Source organism: Salmo trutta, chromosome 8 (assembly GCF_901001165.1).
Source record: "Salmo trutta chromosome 8, fSalTru1.1, whole genome shotgun sequence".
Taxonomy (NCBI): Eukaryota; Metazoa; Chordata; class Actinopteri; order Salmoniformes; family Salmonidae; genus Salmo; species Salmo trutta.
The window spans coordinates 10,119,562-10,134,478 of NC_042964.1; the positions used below are offsets into that span (position 1 = coordinate 10,119,562).

Here is a 14,917-nt window from a genome sequence, read left to right on the forward strand (position 1 = left end):
GCTGTCACTGATAAAACTAGCTTGATGAGGTCCATGTCTAAACATGCTTTAAGACCTAGCATTGCAGGTGCTATAGTGTCAACAAAGTAAAAGTCTGACATCATGTCACTTTCCTTGTATTTGCATTTGCATTTATTGCATTTATTTGTATTTACTGGGAGCTGTTCACCGTAACCAGTCCGTCTGTGCGTGGTGGGCTGTAGCTCACACTCAGATGTCAAGCTGCAGTACTTATTCAGAGGAATAATGTTTACTTGTGCACCAGTGTCTAGTTTGAACTTTAGCTCTGTGCCTTGTGTTCCTATCTCAATGTCAGCAAAGGCTTACTCTGTCTCTGATATTTGACTTTTCTGTGTCACTGAATCAATAAACAGTTCATCAGCATTTGACTTTTTGATTGACATTTCGTCTTTACTAACCGCGTGTACTATTTTTCCATGGTAAGCTCTGCACACTTTTGCAAAAGCGATTCAATTTTCCACATTTAGTACACTGTTTTCCTTAAGCTGGGCAATTTCCCTGTTTGCCATGCACTTTGTATCCAAAATATCCACATGTTTTGTGGCGTTTTGAGTCTATGTTGCTCTGTTTTGGTGTTATGTCTCTCTCCGGAGGTGTGCTTTGATGTCTGCCTGACTGCATGCACTGCTTGTTCACGTGATATGTGAACGTTTGGGGCGGCAGGTAGCCTAGTAGTTAGAGCGTTGGGCCAGTAACCGAATCCCCAAGCTGACAATGTAAAAATCTGTCATTCTGCCCCTGAACAAGGCAGTTAACCCACTGTTCCTAGGCCGTCATTGTAAATAAGAATTTGTTCTTAACTGACTTGCCTAGTTAAATATAAAAATATGCTTGTGCTGCCGCCCGAAATGGTTTTCATCTGAACCTGTGCTAGCTGGTGAGATCTGGCTATGTTGATAGCTTTGTCCAGCGTTGGCTCAGTCCCAACAGTCAAAAGTTTCTCTCCCTCGCGGTGAGTGTATTCCAAATACAATTACGTTCCTGTCACGCCCTGACCGGGTGAACTCAGGTGTTTTGGGTCAGGGTGGTTTATGTTGGGTGGTTTTCCTGTGTTTGTTTTCTGTTTTGCGTTGGAGCCTTGTGTTGGCTCTATTGGGGAGTATTTCTATGTTGGTTTCTGTCTTCCCAATCAGAGACAGCTGTCGCTAGTTGTCTCTGATTGGGATCTCATTTAAGTTCATTTTCCCCCACGCTGTTCGTGGGGAATTGTATTTGCATTGCTATTCGTAGCCTGTGAAGCTGTTCGTTCATGGTATCGTTTATTGTTTTGCTGGTTCACCGTTCTAATAAAAATGATGATGAACCAAACCTCCGCTGCGCCTTGGTCCCTCTATAACGACGAACGTTACAGAATTCCCCACCGAACCAGGACCAAGCAGCGGGAGGAAAAGGAGCGCGAGAGATGGGCTCGCGAGGGAAAGGAGTTCTGGACCTGGGAGGAGATCATGTCGGGGAAAGGACCCTGGCGGACGGACTCCCAGGTCGAGGAGGAAAAGCCAGCCGGTAGACGGAGTCGCAGGCGGCGGTCGAGGAGGCCCGGAAAACAGCCCCAAGAAAATTTTTTGGGGGGGCTAATGGGGTGGTCCGGTAGGGCAGAGGAAGAGCCCAGACCACTGCTCTCGTGGGGGATGACGGCGGAGGAAGAGACGAGGATGAGGCAGTTGATTGAGGACCTGCAGAGGGAAGATCTGGAGGAGGAGCCCTGGTATGCGGAGTTGCGCGCTGTGTCGCCAGTGCGCCCGCACAGCCCAGTGCATCCGGTGGACAGACCCAGCACATGCCGTGCTAAGATGGGAATCCAGCCGGGACGAGTGGCTAAACCAGCTCCACGCTACAGGTCACCTATACGTGTTCACAGTCCTGTCTGGCCCGTCCCTGCTCCCCGCACCAAGCCCACGGTGCGTGTCCACAGTCCTGTCCGGCCCGTCCCTGCTCCCCGCTCCAGGCCACGGGAAGCGGAGTTGCGCGGTGTGTCGCCAGTGCGCCCGCACAGCCCGGTACGTCCGGTGGACATGCCCAGCACATGCCGTGCTAGGATGGGCATCCAGCCAGGACGAGTGGCTAAACCGGCTCCACGCTTCAGGGCACCAGTACGTGTTCACAGTGCTGTCTGGCCCGTCCCTGCTCCCCGCACCAGGTTAGTGGTGCGTGTCCCCAGTCCTGTCCGGCCCGTTCCTGCTCCCCGCACCAGGTTAGTGGTGCGTGTCCCCAGTCCTGTCCGGCCCGTCCCTGCTCCCCGCACCAAGTCAGTGGTGCGTGTCCCCAGTCCTGTCCGGCCCGTCCCTGCTCCCCGCACCAGGTTAGTGGTGCGTGTCCCCAGTCCTGTCCGGCCCGTCCCTGCTCCCCGCACCAGGTTAGTGGTGCGTGTCCCCAGTCCTGTCCGGCCCGTCCCTGCTCCCCGCACCAGGTTAGTGGTGCGTGTCCCCAGTCCTGTCCGGCCCGTCCCTGCTCCCCGCACCAGGTTAGTGGTGCGTGTCCCCAGTCCTGTCCGGCCCGTTCCTGCTCCCCGCACCAAGTCAGAGGTGCGTGTTCCCAGTCCTGTCCGGCCCGTTCCTGCTCCCCGCACCAGGTTAGTGGTGCGTGTCCCCAGTCCTGTCCGGCCCGTCCCTGCTCCCCGCACCAAGTCAGTGGTGCGTGTCCCCAGTCCTGTCCTGCCCGTCCCTGCTCCCCGCACCAGGTTAGTGGTGCGTGTCCCCAGTCCTGTCCGGCCCGTCCCTGCTCCCCGCACCAGGTTAGTGGTGCGTGTCCCCAGTCCTGTCCGGCCCGTCCCTGCTCCCCGCACCAGGTTAGTGGTGCGTGTCCCCAGTCCTGTCCGGCCCGTCCCTGCTCCCCGCACCAGGTTAGTGGTGCGTGTCCCCAGTCCTGTCCGGCCCGTCCCTGCTCCCCGCACCAGGTTAGTGGTGCGTGTCCCCAGTCCTGTCCGGCCCGTTCCTGCTCCCCGCACCAAGTCAGAGGTGCGTGTTCCCAGTCCTGTCCGGCCCGTTCCTGCTCCCCGCACCAGGTTAGTGGTGCGTGTCCCCAGTCCTGTCCGGCCCGTCCCTGCTCCCCGCACCAAGTCAGTGGTGCGTGTCCCCAGTCCTGTCCGGCCCGTCCCTGCTGCCCGCACCAAACCAGTGGTGCGTGTTCCCAGTCCGGCACGGCCCGGGTCCGGTCCACCGGTGCCCAATCCTGTTCCGGGCGACGGCTCCGCTCCAGAGCCTGGGCATGCCGCTCCACAGTGGTCCAGTCCGGGCCAGAGGGGTAGGGCTAAGGTGGAGGCGGGGGGGAGAACACGCCCGGGGCCAGAGCCTCCACCGAGGGTGAGGCGCCCACCCGGATTCCCCCCCCTAATAGACTTAAGTTTGGTGCGCCGGGAGTACGCACCGTTGAGGGGGGGGTACTGTCACGCCCTGACCGGGTGAACTCAGGTGTTTTGGGTCAGGGTGGTTTATGTTGGGTGGTTTTCCTGTGTTTGTTTTCTGTTTTGCGTTGGAGCCTTGTGTTGGCTCTATTGGGGAGTATTTCTATGTTGGTTTCTGTCTTCCCAATCAGAGACAGCTGTCGCTAGTTGTCTCTGATTGGGATCTCATTTAAGTTCATTTTCCCCCACGCTGTTGGTGGGGAATTGTATTTGCATTGCTATTCGTAGCCTGTGAAGCTGTTCGTTCATGGTATCGTTTATTGTTTTGCTGGTTCACCGTTCTAATAAAAATGATGATGAACCAAACCTCCGCTGCGCCTTGGTCCCTCTATAACGACGAACGTTACAGTTCCCTGACCATCTCATCCTTATTTGCATAATCACAGTCTTTCACAAGCAGACGCAGCTCAGTCACAAACTGTCCAAGCGACTCGCTAGCTCCCTGTACTTTCTCATGGAATTTGTACCTAGCGAAAATCCTATTGGTCTTCGGCACAACATACGCTTCAAAACTATCGTAGTATGTTTTCAGTAGATTTGATTCAGCCTCGGTGAGTGTCCATGTGTTGTAAATATCTCTCCCTTTTTCACCGATCCAGAGGAGCAGGTAGCTGCACTTTTCCTCTTCTCCTCTTTCCTTCAGAGGACACGTGAACATTAGCTCCACATGCTGTTTGTACTTATACAAACTTATCAGGTAAGTTTGTAGACTCCCAGTCCATTCGAGGTGAAGGAACTCCAGCAAAATCCATCTTTTAGTCCTTTTACTCTGACACCATGTGTTGTTTTACACGCTTTGTACAAAATAATAAAATGCAGTACGACAGAATATTTCTGAAAGTAGCTCTTTATTAGCTAGCTATAACTGGCATGTTACCGTGTCTCGTACTATGATCAACTGACCATGACCTCACCTGGGTGGTCTTAACCAATCATAGCACAGTATGATACAGTGGTAAAATGCATCCAATTACAATTCAGTATGTTTATAAATATGAATATTACTTCAGTGACGGCCCTAGGGTGGAATTTTGACAGTCATCACGAATTTCCTGCAATCATCGCAAATGATAATGTTTTCTGTGAACGTAGCTTTTTGTATACCCTCACTATTTTTGTCCTTGATTAAAAGCCGGGGTGGGGTTGTTTTGCTAACCAGGACGCACGGCCAGCAGTGTTGCTGTTGGGTGGAGATGGCTGGAAGCAGAGTGGGGTAATGGAGGGGAGCAGAGGAGAGGAGAGGAGGGGAGGGGAGGGGAGGAGGGGAGAGGAGAGGAGGGGAGGGGAGAGGAGAGGAGAGGAGAGGAGAGGAGAGGAGGCCAGCTGAGAGAGAGAGCGAGAGAGCTAATTTCATGGTTGCACGTTACCTCCTAATGACAGAATTGTGACTCATCTCCATCTGTCACTCAATCATCTCCATCCAATCAACGTTCGTCCCTCGTCGGCTCGGATTGCGTCAGGCACTCCCATTTGCACTCAAAGCACAATTAAGAGCCTAATCACATTTTCAGCAGTTGGGGTAAAGGAAAAGTCGCAGGGCGAGTTTTTATTTTCATTATGTTTTCAATATGTGATCAAGGATAGTGTGTGTAGTGGCAGTAATTTGATTTGTGTATGAAGGGGAATTCCCAATGCAACCGTATGGCTTTCCTTTGAGTTGAGTTACTGTGATTAGGACTTACTGGCTGTTTCCTCAGGGAGGTCTGTAGTACTAAGCCTTTCACATAGGCTGTTTGGCTGGGAGCCATGTGTGAAAGACAACGGGTGCTCGCTTGATATGTTTGGGCCAGAACGCTCTCTTTCTCACTTCTCTCTCTCTCTCTCTCTCTCTCTCTCTCTCTCTCTCTCTCTGTCTCTGTCTCTCTCGCTGTCTCTCTCTCTCTCTCTCTCTCTCTCTCTCTCTCTCTCTCTCTCTCTCTCGCTGTCTCTTTCTCACTCTCTCTGTCTGTGTCATATGGTGAAACATGTTGAAGCCTCTTGATATCCTGCTCAGGTTCTGGCTCACTGTTAGTCTGACACCCTGTGCCTCTGCCAAGATAATACAAACACATGCACATACACAGACAATTTCACCTTATGTTATTTTGGAGTGTTTCAGAGTGCAAAGAGGCAAAGAGGGGTCAGCTGTGTGACAAACAGCTGTGCTCCTTAGCCCTTGCCACCACTCTGTCGCTGCCGCACTTCCACCTCTCCTCCTCTTCTGACCATCGCCCCACTTCAGGATATTTATAATGTTGCCTCTGCTCCAGCAAGCGGTCAGGAAGAGAGGGAAAGAGAGAAGGAGGCAGAGAACCCTGGGGATGAGATGATTTGGTATGCACTATCAACACAGGCCTGTTTCATTGGGCAGCCGTATCTGTCTAATGCATCATGGGTAGTGGAACAAAAAAAGGAGGGAGGTGGCTGGCAGGAATCAGTCCAAATAGATAAATAAAACATGCACTATGTTCCTGTACCTGGAGTCACAGTCTCTATTAAGAGACAATAGAGGACAATGTTGTAATCGGAATTCACTGTATTAGCTGTTGGCCTGTTGTAAGCTGCATGGTGGGATGAGTCACTGTATTAGCTGTTGGTCTGTTGTAAGCTGGATGGTGGGATGAGTCACTGTATTAGCTGTTGATCTGTTGTAAGCTGGATGGTGGGATGAGTCACTGTATTAGCTGTTGGTCTGTTGTAAGGTGGGTGGTGGGATGAGTCACTGTATTAGCTGTTGGTCTGTTGTAAGGTGGGTGGTGGGATGGATTGTTGTTTGAGTTTTGTGGCGTAGTCGGTTAATTGACTAGATTGGTACATTGATTGATTCTTCCCTCAGTGAATTGCTACCACTCTATCAATGATATCTGGATGTAACGATAACTAACGCACTTTTGTACATAGCGCTATTCCATACAATTTACCTTATTTTAGCGCCCAAAATATGTAATAGTTCTAGGTCAAATGTAATATGAATACCATTGTAAAGCACAATTTCTCCCCTTTCCAGCAAAATCAATGATGAGACCTTCATGCTGACCGTCTTTGCATGATTGAAGAAAGCAATGAGCTCCGTCGGGTCTTTTGAAAAGTGGCGGGTAGGGAAGCGAAACCTGCTGCGTGATAGTGAAAGGGGGAGATATGTCTTGTGGGGAAACAGCTTTTTTTCACCCGATCTGTCCAACTTATCACCTCTAAAATGTAAATAAAACACTATAAAGAGTTTATATAATGTGTTTGAAGGTTTGTGTTGAACGTGAATCAGGTTTTTAGGGCGGCTCTAAGTTATCTTCAGAAGTAAACAGCGACTTTTGAGGGTCATGTTGGCTTGCAGTGATGATGCAAAAAATGAATGCATTCAGTTGTACAATTGACTAGTTATCCCCCTGACCCCTTACCCTGTCCCTTTCTTGTTTTTAATCTGCGAGAGAAGCGCCACACCTGGTGGAAAGAGGCTGTACGACACAGAATGAGTTGCATAATGTGTGCCGTACATTGGGTCATGACCCCTCCCAATTTAACGTACAGCGTCAGAGGGGTCTGTTTTTTTTCAACTTCTCTCCAATACTATCGGGCCATTACCATGTCAATCAACGCTTGAATAGAAACGTAGTTCACATCCCGGATGTTGATGCCAACACAGTCGCTACAGTCCCATTAGTTTTCATTGCAGCCTCGTTTGAATGCCGCGATTGCGCAAAATTGTACGGAATGGGGTTAGTCACCATTAGGATATCTCTTACAAATCTCCTACCTGGTGATTTGTTCCCTGAGACTAGAAGGTTACCAGAGAGAACAAAACAAAATTGACTCCTTAAATGTTTACCAATGCTGTTGCGGTAAATTATGGTTGACTCCATTGCTATCGACCTTCCAGTCTGACTCACAAGTGATTTGAATAAACTGTTCTAATCATCAGTGTGAACTAGAAATGTCCTGTTCAAGACATATCATTTGTCAGCTGGGTGGCTTCTTGCCAATACCTCAAGAAGTTGATTCTGTGTATTTCTCAGTTGCTCTAAGAAAATGTCAGGTCAATCAAAACATCCTATTATGTGTGTATAGCTGCATATGTGTTTTGTAAGAAATCTAAATATTCATATTCCAGGAAATCTGTGGCCTTGCAATTGTTTGGCTGTTCCGATGAAGGCTGCCTGGTGTTTAACTGGAGAACGATTGGACTTGTGAACCTGGACCTGGAAGTGATTGATTCAGCCAAGTTAAAGCTGATTGGACAAGAGCAGCAGATGATCATTGTAGCCCTACAATGAAAATGGCCTTCTTTTCACTGGAACATAGGTTAATTAAGGTTCCTATATTAAGTAAGTTCAGTCCTTTTTTCTTCATAGCTTATCCTCTGTGTTTTTTTTGGAAGGTTATTTAGCAGTTAAACCAAAGGCTATCTTATTCCCACTGTTTAGCCAACAGTGATCGTGGTATAATGTTGTATGTTATTCTGTCAGTGGTAAGAATATACCAAGCTACAGTAAATGAAGCAGGAGCATTTCTGTGAATTCAAGGCTGTGATCATATCAGACATTAAAACGGATTCTGACATTTCTGAAATGTTCATGGATAGAACATACTATCCATTTTGTTATCAGTTATTTATAAGCGACATCTTGACTAATAGGACTGCTGTTCAACCATTCACAGCTTTGACGATAGTGTGAACAAAGGTCTTTTGATGCTGTAACGGTGTACTGCCGGCTTGAGAAAAGCACATATCAAGCTCCCATCTACAAGTTTGTTTAAAGTTGGTCTGGCTGAAGTAATTTCGTCAGCACTTGGGATGTATCGTTGTAAACTGCTGCCGGATATCTGTCGGAGAGCTGTTATTGTATTCAGATGTGACTCAGATAGACTACAATGTTAGCTGTTGCTGTGTGTGGTTGACATAGTTTGACTCCAAAACTGTGAAGCCCTTTGAAATGATTGGACTCCTGTTTTGGCTCAAATTTTTTATCCCTGATTTCACGAACATTGTATTTTGGATGTTTGTCATTTATTGCATCTGTGTCAGTGTATATAATATTCTGTTCCTGGCAACGAAACGAATGTTCTTCTCTCTTTGTGTTTTTACACTTATCACTGACCCGTTCTGTTAGAGACCTTTGATCTCCAAGAGCAGAAAATATTTATACCGTAGGCAAAGAATTCAGTTAAATCTCAACCCTGCCAAACAGTTACTATGTGTATGTTCCATAAGTACTTCAGTGAGAAAAAAAAAGCATTTGTGTGAGCAATGGCCTACGGGGGTTGCACCGAATGAAATGCTTTTTTTTTTCTACCCCCCCGCATCAAGAAGTGTTTGCTTGTTTTTTCGTTATCTTCTCTCTCTCTCTTTCTCTCTTTCTCTCTCTTTTTTTTTACCTTTGAGTTGAATCTCTGACATCCGAGTCTGCCCCAGGATGTCTGTCACAAACTGCAGTCCAACGTTGTGACAATGTTTTTTTTCCCTCCCGTTACCTTTTTATGACCTTTTTTCCTTTGTTTTCTTTTTTTCTGTTCTTTCCTTCAAGGTCTGGCGCACCTGACGTTAAACAACCAAGGTATGGGTTCATTCCTTTTTTTGGTTCTTTTTTTCGAGGAAAACAAAAAATACTCCTCTGCCCAACCTCTCCTCTTCTTCACTCCTCCTCTTTCCTCACCATCCCGCATTTCCCTACCTCCATTTTCCTTAACCCGTCCTCCTGACCCATCTACCTATCCCTTGGCACCCCCCAATTCTCTCACACTCTTCCCCCCTCATTTCTCTTTGTTTTGGTTGTGCTTCCTGCCATATCCTTCCTTGTGCTCTCTGTGCCTCCACACTGTCCGTCCCACCCTTGTCCTGTCCTTCTGGCTCATCTGGAACCACCCTGACCTACGACCTCCCGGGCTGCAGGTAACGCTTTTCTGCTCTCCCTTCTGCTTGGGTTTTCAAAAAAGTGTCTACAGAAAAAATATAGTTTGTCAAGTGTTAGCTTTATGTTACCCCTCTTACTAATGCAACAAAGTTGTTGTTGAATGACACAGAGTTTTCTTTCACCACTCTGCTGTCATTCTCATTGTTTGGCACCCTGATCTGTTATGATGAGGTCTTTAGATTTTAAGCTTCTTCAGAGACAGACTGCAAGCTATTTGAAATGTTAACCAGGAAAGAATGTCTTGTGAATTATGTATGAAGAAAAGACTGTCTGAAAAGCGATGAGATTGAACTGAGCTGCTATGTACATGTTCTGGTCTCCAATGGAACTGCTTCAAGGTACAACTCTGACTCAATATTACTCTCAACCACGACCAAGCAGATCTAGTGGCACAACCTTTATCCTTCTATTCCATCACATTCATTAGAGATTTTCACTCTTCACACAGCCAACCTTTTCTGCCCTGTTCATCCAGACACTGGGATGCTCTGTCGTCTCCTGACGTGAACCTACCAAGAATGGCGGGAGAGGAAAGTTCATGGGTGAGACAGAGGGAGAGAGAGATTCAAGCGGGCAGGGATAGGCTGGGGAGCACACTGACCTTTACTAGAATAGAGAGAACCGTCTAGCTAGCTCCTATCGACTCCCTTCCCTCTCCCCCCTCGACCTCCATCACTGATGCACTGGGATCTGACTAGGAGTTCTAAAACTACCTCTCCTGGGATGCATCGTAAAAGTCATTCCTCAATTCCTTGTGTCTACTCTGAAGGATCTTTTGATCCAATGCTCTCCTCGCTTCCCTCTGCCATTTGAGGAGGCGGCGAGGGGAGAGGATGCGAAGAATCTAGGAAAGACTTGAGATTCACCCCTGTTCTCTTTAAACACATACAGGTTCCTGTATCAAACAACTTACATGTCTGGAACACCTCCCCTTTAAAGACTCCTTATCGTGCGTTCATAACCAAGTGGGAAGGTGGTATTTAGCACGTACTGTACGATATCTGGATGTGGATAAATTAGAATACTTTTCTGGTGTCAAACCTTATATGAAAACATGATACACATTTTAAAAGCTGAGAAACAGGTTTTTCAAATGAAATGACATACAATAGCAACACATGAAATAAATTGTAATCAGTCAATAAAAAACACCAGTGAAAATGTGTATCTTATACAAAAATCCATGCTTTTCATCAAAACATCTGCCATTTACACAACGTTCTAATGATGATAGTCAACAACTTGGAGCATATTGAGTCTGTAAGAGTTGATCATCTAAAATCAGAATAGAAATATGTTTTACTGTGAAAGGGTTTCAAACGTTTTAGTGACCGATAATATTTTTCTCTAATTCTATGACAATTTCTTATCTGGAAAGTATTTTAAACATAAATCTGCAACAAAACAAATTACAAATTACATTAAGTCTTACATATAAGAAAACACATAAACAAGTAACACAATATTAATAAAACAAGAACTATACTGAAAGCATAATCTTAGGGAAATAAATTCTCTCATTCAAAGCTGAAAATGAATACACATTTAAAGACTCTTTAGCTCTATAACATGTCTGGAACACCTCCCCTTTAAAGACTCCTTGGCTCCCTTGCATGTCTGAAACACCTCCACTTTACAATCTAAGCTAGATGCCCTCAATCTCACACAAATTATCAATGAACCTACCAGGTACAACCCCAAATCTGTAAACACGGGCACCCTCATAGACATCATCCTGACCAACCTGCCCTCTAAATACACCTATGCTGTCTTCAACCAGGATCTCAGCAATCACTGCCCCATTGCCTGCGTCCATATTGGGTCTGCGGTCAAACGACCACCCCTCATCACTTGCAAATGCTCCCTAAAACACTTCAGCGAGTAGGCCTTTCAAATCGACCTGGCCCGGGTATCCTGGAAGGATATTGACCTCATTCCGTCAGTAGAGGATGCCTGGTTATTCTTTAAAAGTGCTTTCCTCACCATCTTAAATAAGCATGCCCCATTCAAAAAATTTAGAACCAGGAACAGATATAGCCCTTGGTTCACTCCAGACCTGACTGCCCTTGACCAGCACAAAAACATCCTGTGGCGTACTGCATTAGCGTCAAATAGCCCCCACGATACGCAACTTTTCAGGGAAGTTAGAACCAATATACACAGGCAATCAGGAAAGCAAAGGCTAGCTTTTTCAAACAGAAATTTGCATCCTGTAGCAAAACTCCAAAATGTTCTGGGACACTGTAAAGTCCATGGAAAATAAGAGCACCTCCTCCCAGCTGCCCACTGCACTGAGGCTAGGAAACACTGTCACCAACAATAAATCCACGATAATTGAGAATTTCAAAAAGCATTTTTCTACAGCTGGCCATGCTTTCTACCTGGCTACCCCATTCAACAACCCTGCACCCTCCACAGCAACTTGCCCAAACCTCCCCCTGTCATAAGCGTCGTTGTAGGGAGCGGACCAAACTGCAGCAGGTATAGTGAACATTTTTTTATTAGAAGGAAAAACCAAAAACACACTTACACAAAACAAACGAAAAACAGTCCTGTAAGGTGCTCAGACTATACACGGAAACAACCACCCACAAACACAAGAGAAAATGTACCCACTTAAATATGGCCTCCAATTAGAGCCAACAACAACCAGCTGCCTCTAATTGGAGGTTGTTCCAAAACCCCAACATAGAAATAGAAAACCCAGATAAACATATAGAAATAGAAAATATAGAACATACACCAAAAACCCCGAAACACACTAAACAAACACCCCCTGCCACGCCCTGACCAAACTACAATAGCAAACAACCCCTTTACTGGTCAGGACGTGACAGTACCCCCCCAATGGTGCAGACCCCGGATGCACCGAAACACAAAAACCCCACAAAAATAACCCCAAACTTAAAGGGAGGGAAGGGAGGGTGGCTACCGTCACTGACGGCTCCTGTGCAACACCCCCCCTCCCCAATCCTCCAACTACGGAGGTGGCTCAGGCTCCGGCTTTAGTCCTCATCCTAACCTGCCCACCCCCCTTGAAGGCTCATGGCTGTAGACCACTGCTGAAGGCTCTGGGCTAAGGCGTGTCGCTGGAGACCTCGGGCTGAGGCGCGTCGCTGGAGACCTCGAGCTGAGGCGCGTTGCTGGAGACCTCGGGCTGAGGCGTGTCTCTGGAGACTCAGGGCTGAGGAGCGTCTCAGCAGGCTCCGGACTGTGGGCCGTCTCTGCAGGCTCCGGACTGTGGGCCGTCTCTGCAGGCTCCGGACTGTGGGCCGTCTCTGCAGGCTCCGGACTGTGGCCGTCTCTGCAGGCTGCGGACTGTGGGCCGTCTCTGCAGGCTCCGGACTGTGGACCGTCTCTGCAGGCTCCGGACTGTGGGCCGTCTCTGCAGGCTCCGGACTGTGGGCCGTCTCTGCCGGCTCCGGACTATAGGACGTCGCCGGAAGCACTGGACAGGGAACTGTCGCCGGAAGCTCCAGACGGGGCACTGTCGCCGGAAGCTCCGGACGGTGAACTGTCGCCGGAAGCTCTGGACGGGGAACTGTCACCGGAAGCTCTGGACGGGGAACTGTCGCCGGAAGCTCTGGACGGGGAACTGTCGCTGGAAGCTCTGGACGGGGAACTGTCGCTGGAAGCTCTGGACGGGGACTGCGCACTGAAGGCCTGATGCGTGGGGCTGGCCTTGGAGGCGCCAGACTAGTGACACGCACCACAGGGCTAGTGCGAGGAGCAGGAACAGGACCTACTGGACTGGGCAGGCGCACTAAAGACCTGATGCATGGGGGTGGCTTTGGAGGCGCCAGACAACTGACACGCACCACAGGGCTAGTGTGTGGAGCAGGAACTGGATACACTGGGCCATGAATACGCACTGGAGGTCTGGAGCGCACAGCCTGCACAACCCATCCTGGCTGGATAGTAACTGTAGCCCTGCACGGGTGGAGTGCTGGCACAGGGCGAACTGGGCTGTGCTGAGGCATGATGTTTGCCGTGCGTAGAGCAGGCGCAGGGTAGCCTGGGCCTAGGAGACGCACTGGTGGCCAGATGTGTTGTGCCGGCGCACTTCTCCCTGGCTGGATGCCCACTCTAGCACGGCACTTACGGGGGGCTGGTATCACCCGTACCGGACTGTGCGTGTGGATGGGCGAGACCGTGCGCACTTCCGCATAGCACGGTGCTCTCACCGCCAAACGCTCCCCATAATAAGCACGAGGAGTTGGTTCAGGCCTATTGCCTGACTTACTCCAACTCCCTGTGTGCCCCCTCCAAAAAATTTTTTGGGGGCTGCCTCCTCACCTCCTGAAATGGAGGATATAATGCCTCGGACCTCTGACGCTCAGCTTTTGCTGCCTCCAGCTCCTCCTTAGGGCGCCGGTAATCCCCAACCTGGTGCCATGGTCCTTTTCCATCCATTATTTCTTCCCATGTCCACGACTCTAAATAGCTCCTCTGTTGCTCCTTCCTCCGCTGCTTGGTCCTCTTATGGTGGGTGGTTCTGTCATAAGTATTGTTGTAGGGAGCGGACCAAACTGCAGCAGGTATAGTGAACATCTTTTTATTAAAAGGAAAAAACAAAAATACACTTACACAAAACAAACGACGGAAAACAGTCCTGTAAGGTGCTTAGACTATACATGGAAACAACCACCCACAAACTCAATTGAAAATGTACCCACTTAAATATGGCCTCCAATTAGAGGCAACGACAACCAGCTTCCTCTAACTGGAGGTTGTTCCAAAACCCCAACATAGAAATAGAAAACCCAGATAAACACATAGAAATAGAAAATATAGAACATACACCAAAAACCCCGAAACACACTAAACAAACACCCCCTGCAACGCCCTGACCAAACTACAGTAACAAACAACCCCTTTACTGGTCAGGACGTGGCACCCCGATTTCTCCTTCAACCAAATCCAGATAGCTGATGTTCTGAAAGAGTTGCAAAATCTGGACCCCTACAAATCAGCTGGGCTAGACAATCTGGACCCTCTCTTTCAAACATTATCTGCCGCAATTGTTGCAACCCCTATTACTAGCCTGTTCAACCTCTCTTTCGTATTGTCTGACATTCTCCGTTATGCAATCTGGTTTCCGAGCTGGTTATGGGTGCACCTCAGCCACGCTCAAGGAGCTGAACGATATCATAACCGCCATCGATAAAAGACAATACTGTGAAGCCGTATTCATCGACCTGGCCAAGGCTTTCTACTCTGTCAATCACCACATTCTTGGCAGATTCAAAAGTCTTTTTTAAATGACTGCCTCGCCTGGTTCACCAACTACTTCTCAGACAGAGTTCAGTGTGTCAAATTGGAGGGCCTGTTGTCCGAACCTCTGGCAGTCTCTATGGGGGTGCCACAGGGTTCAGTTATCGAGCTGACTGTTTTCTCTGTATACATCAATGATGTCGCTGTTGCTGCAGGTGATTCTCTGATCCACATCTACGTAGACGACACCATTCTGTATACTTCTGGCCCTTCTTTGGACACTGTGTTAACTATCCTCCAGACGAGCTTCAATGCCATACCACTCTTCTTCCGTGGCCTCCAACTGCTCTTAAATGCAAGTAAAACTAAATGCATGCTCTTCAACCGATCGCTGCCC

At 48.4% G+C, this 14,917-nt stretch overlaps 1 protein-coding gene across 1 annotated transcript in view; it reads left to right on the plus strand.

Annotated features, from left to right (window-relative positions):
- The window catches only part of LOC115199226 (neurexin-2-like), an 840,225-nt gene that overhangs the window by 226,591 nt on the left and 598,717 nt on the right, over positions 1 to 14,917 (plus strand). The window contains exon 4 of the mRNA XM_029761850.1: positions 8,920 to 8,949. Within this exon, the coding sequence (XP_029617710.1) occupies positions 8,920 to 8,949 (30 nt within the window). The remainder of the gene's footprint in view (positions 1 to 8,919; positions 8,950 to 14,917) is intronic.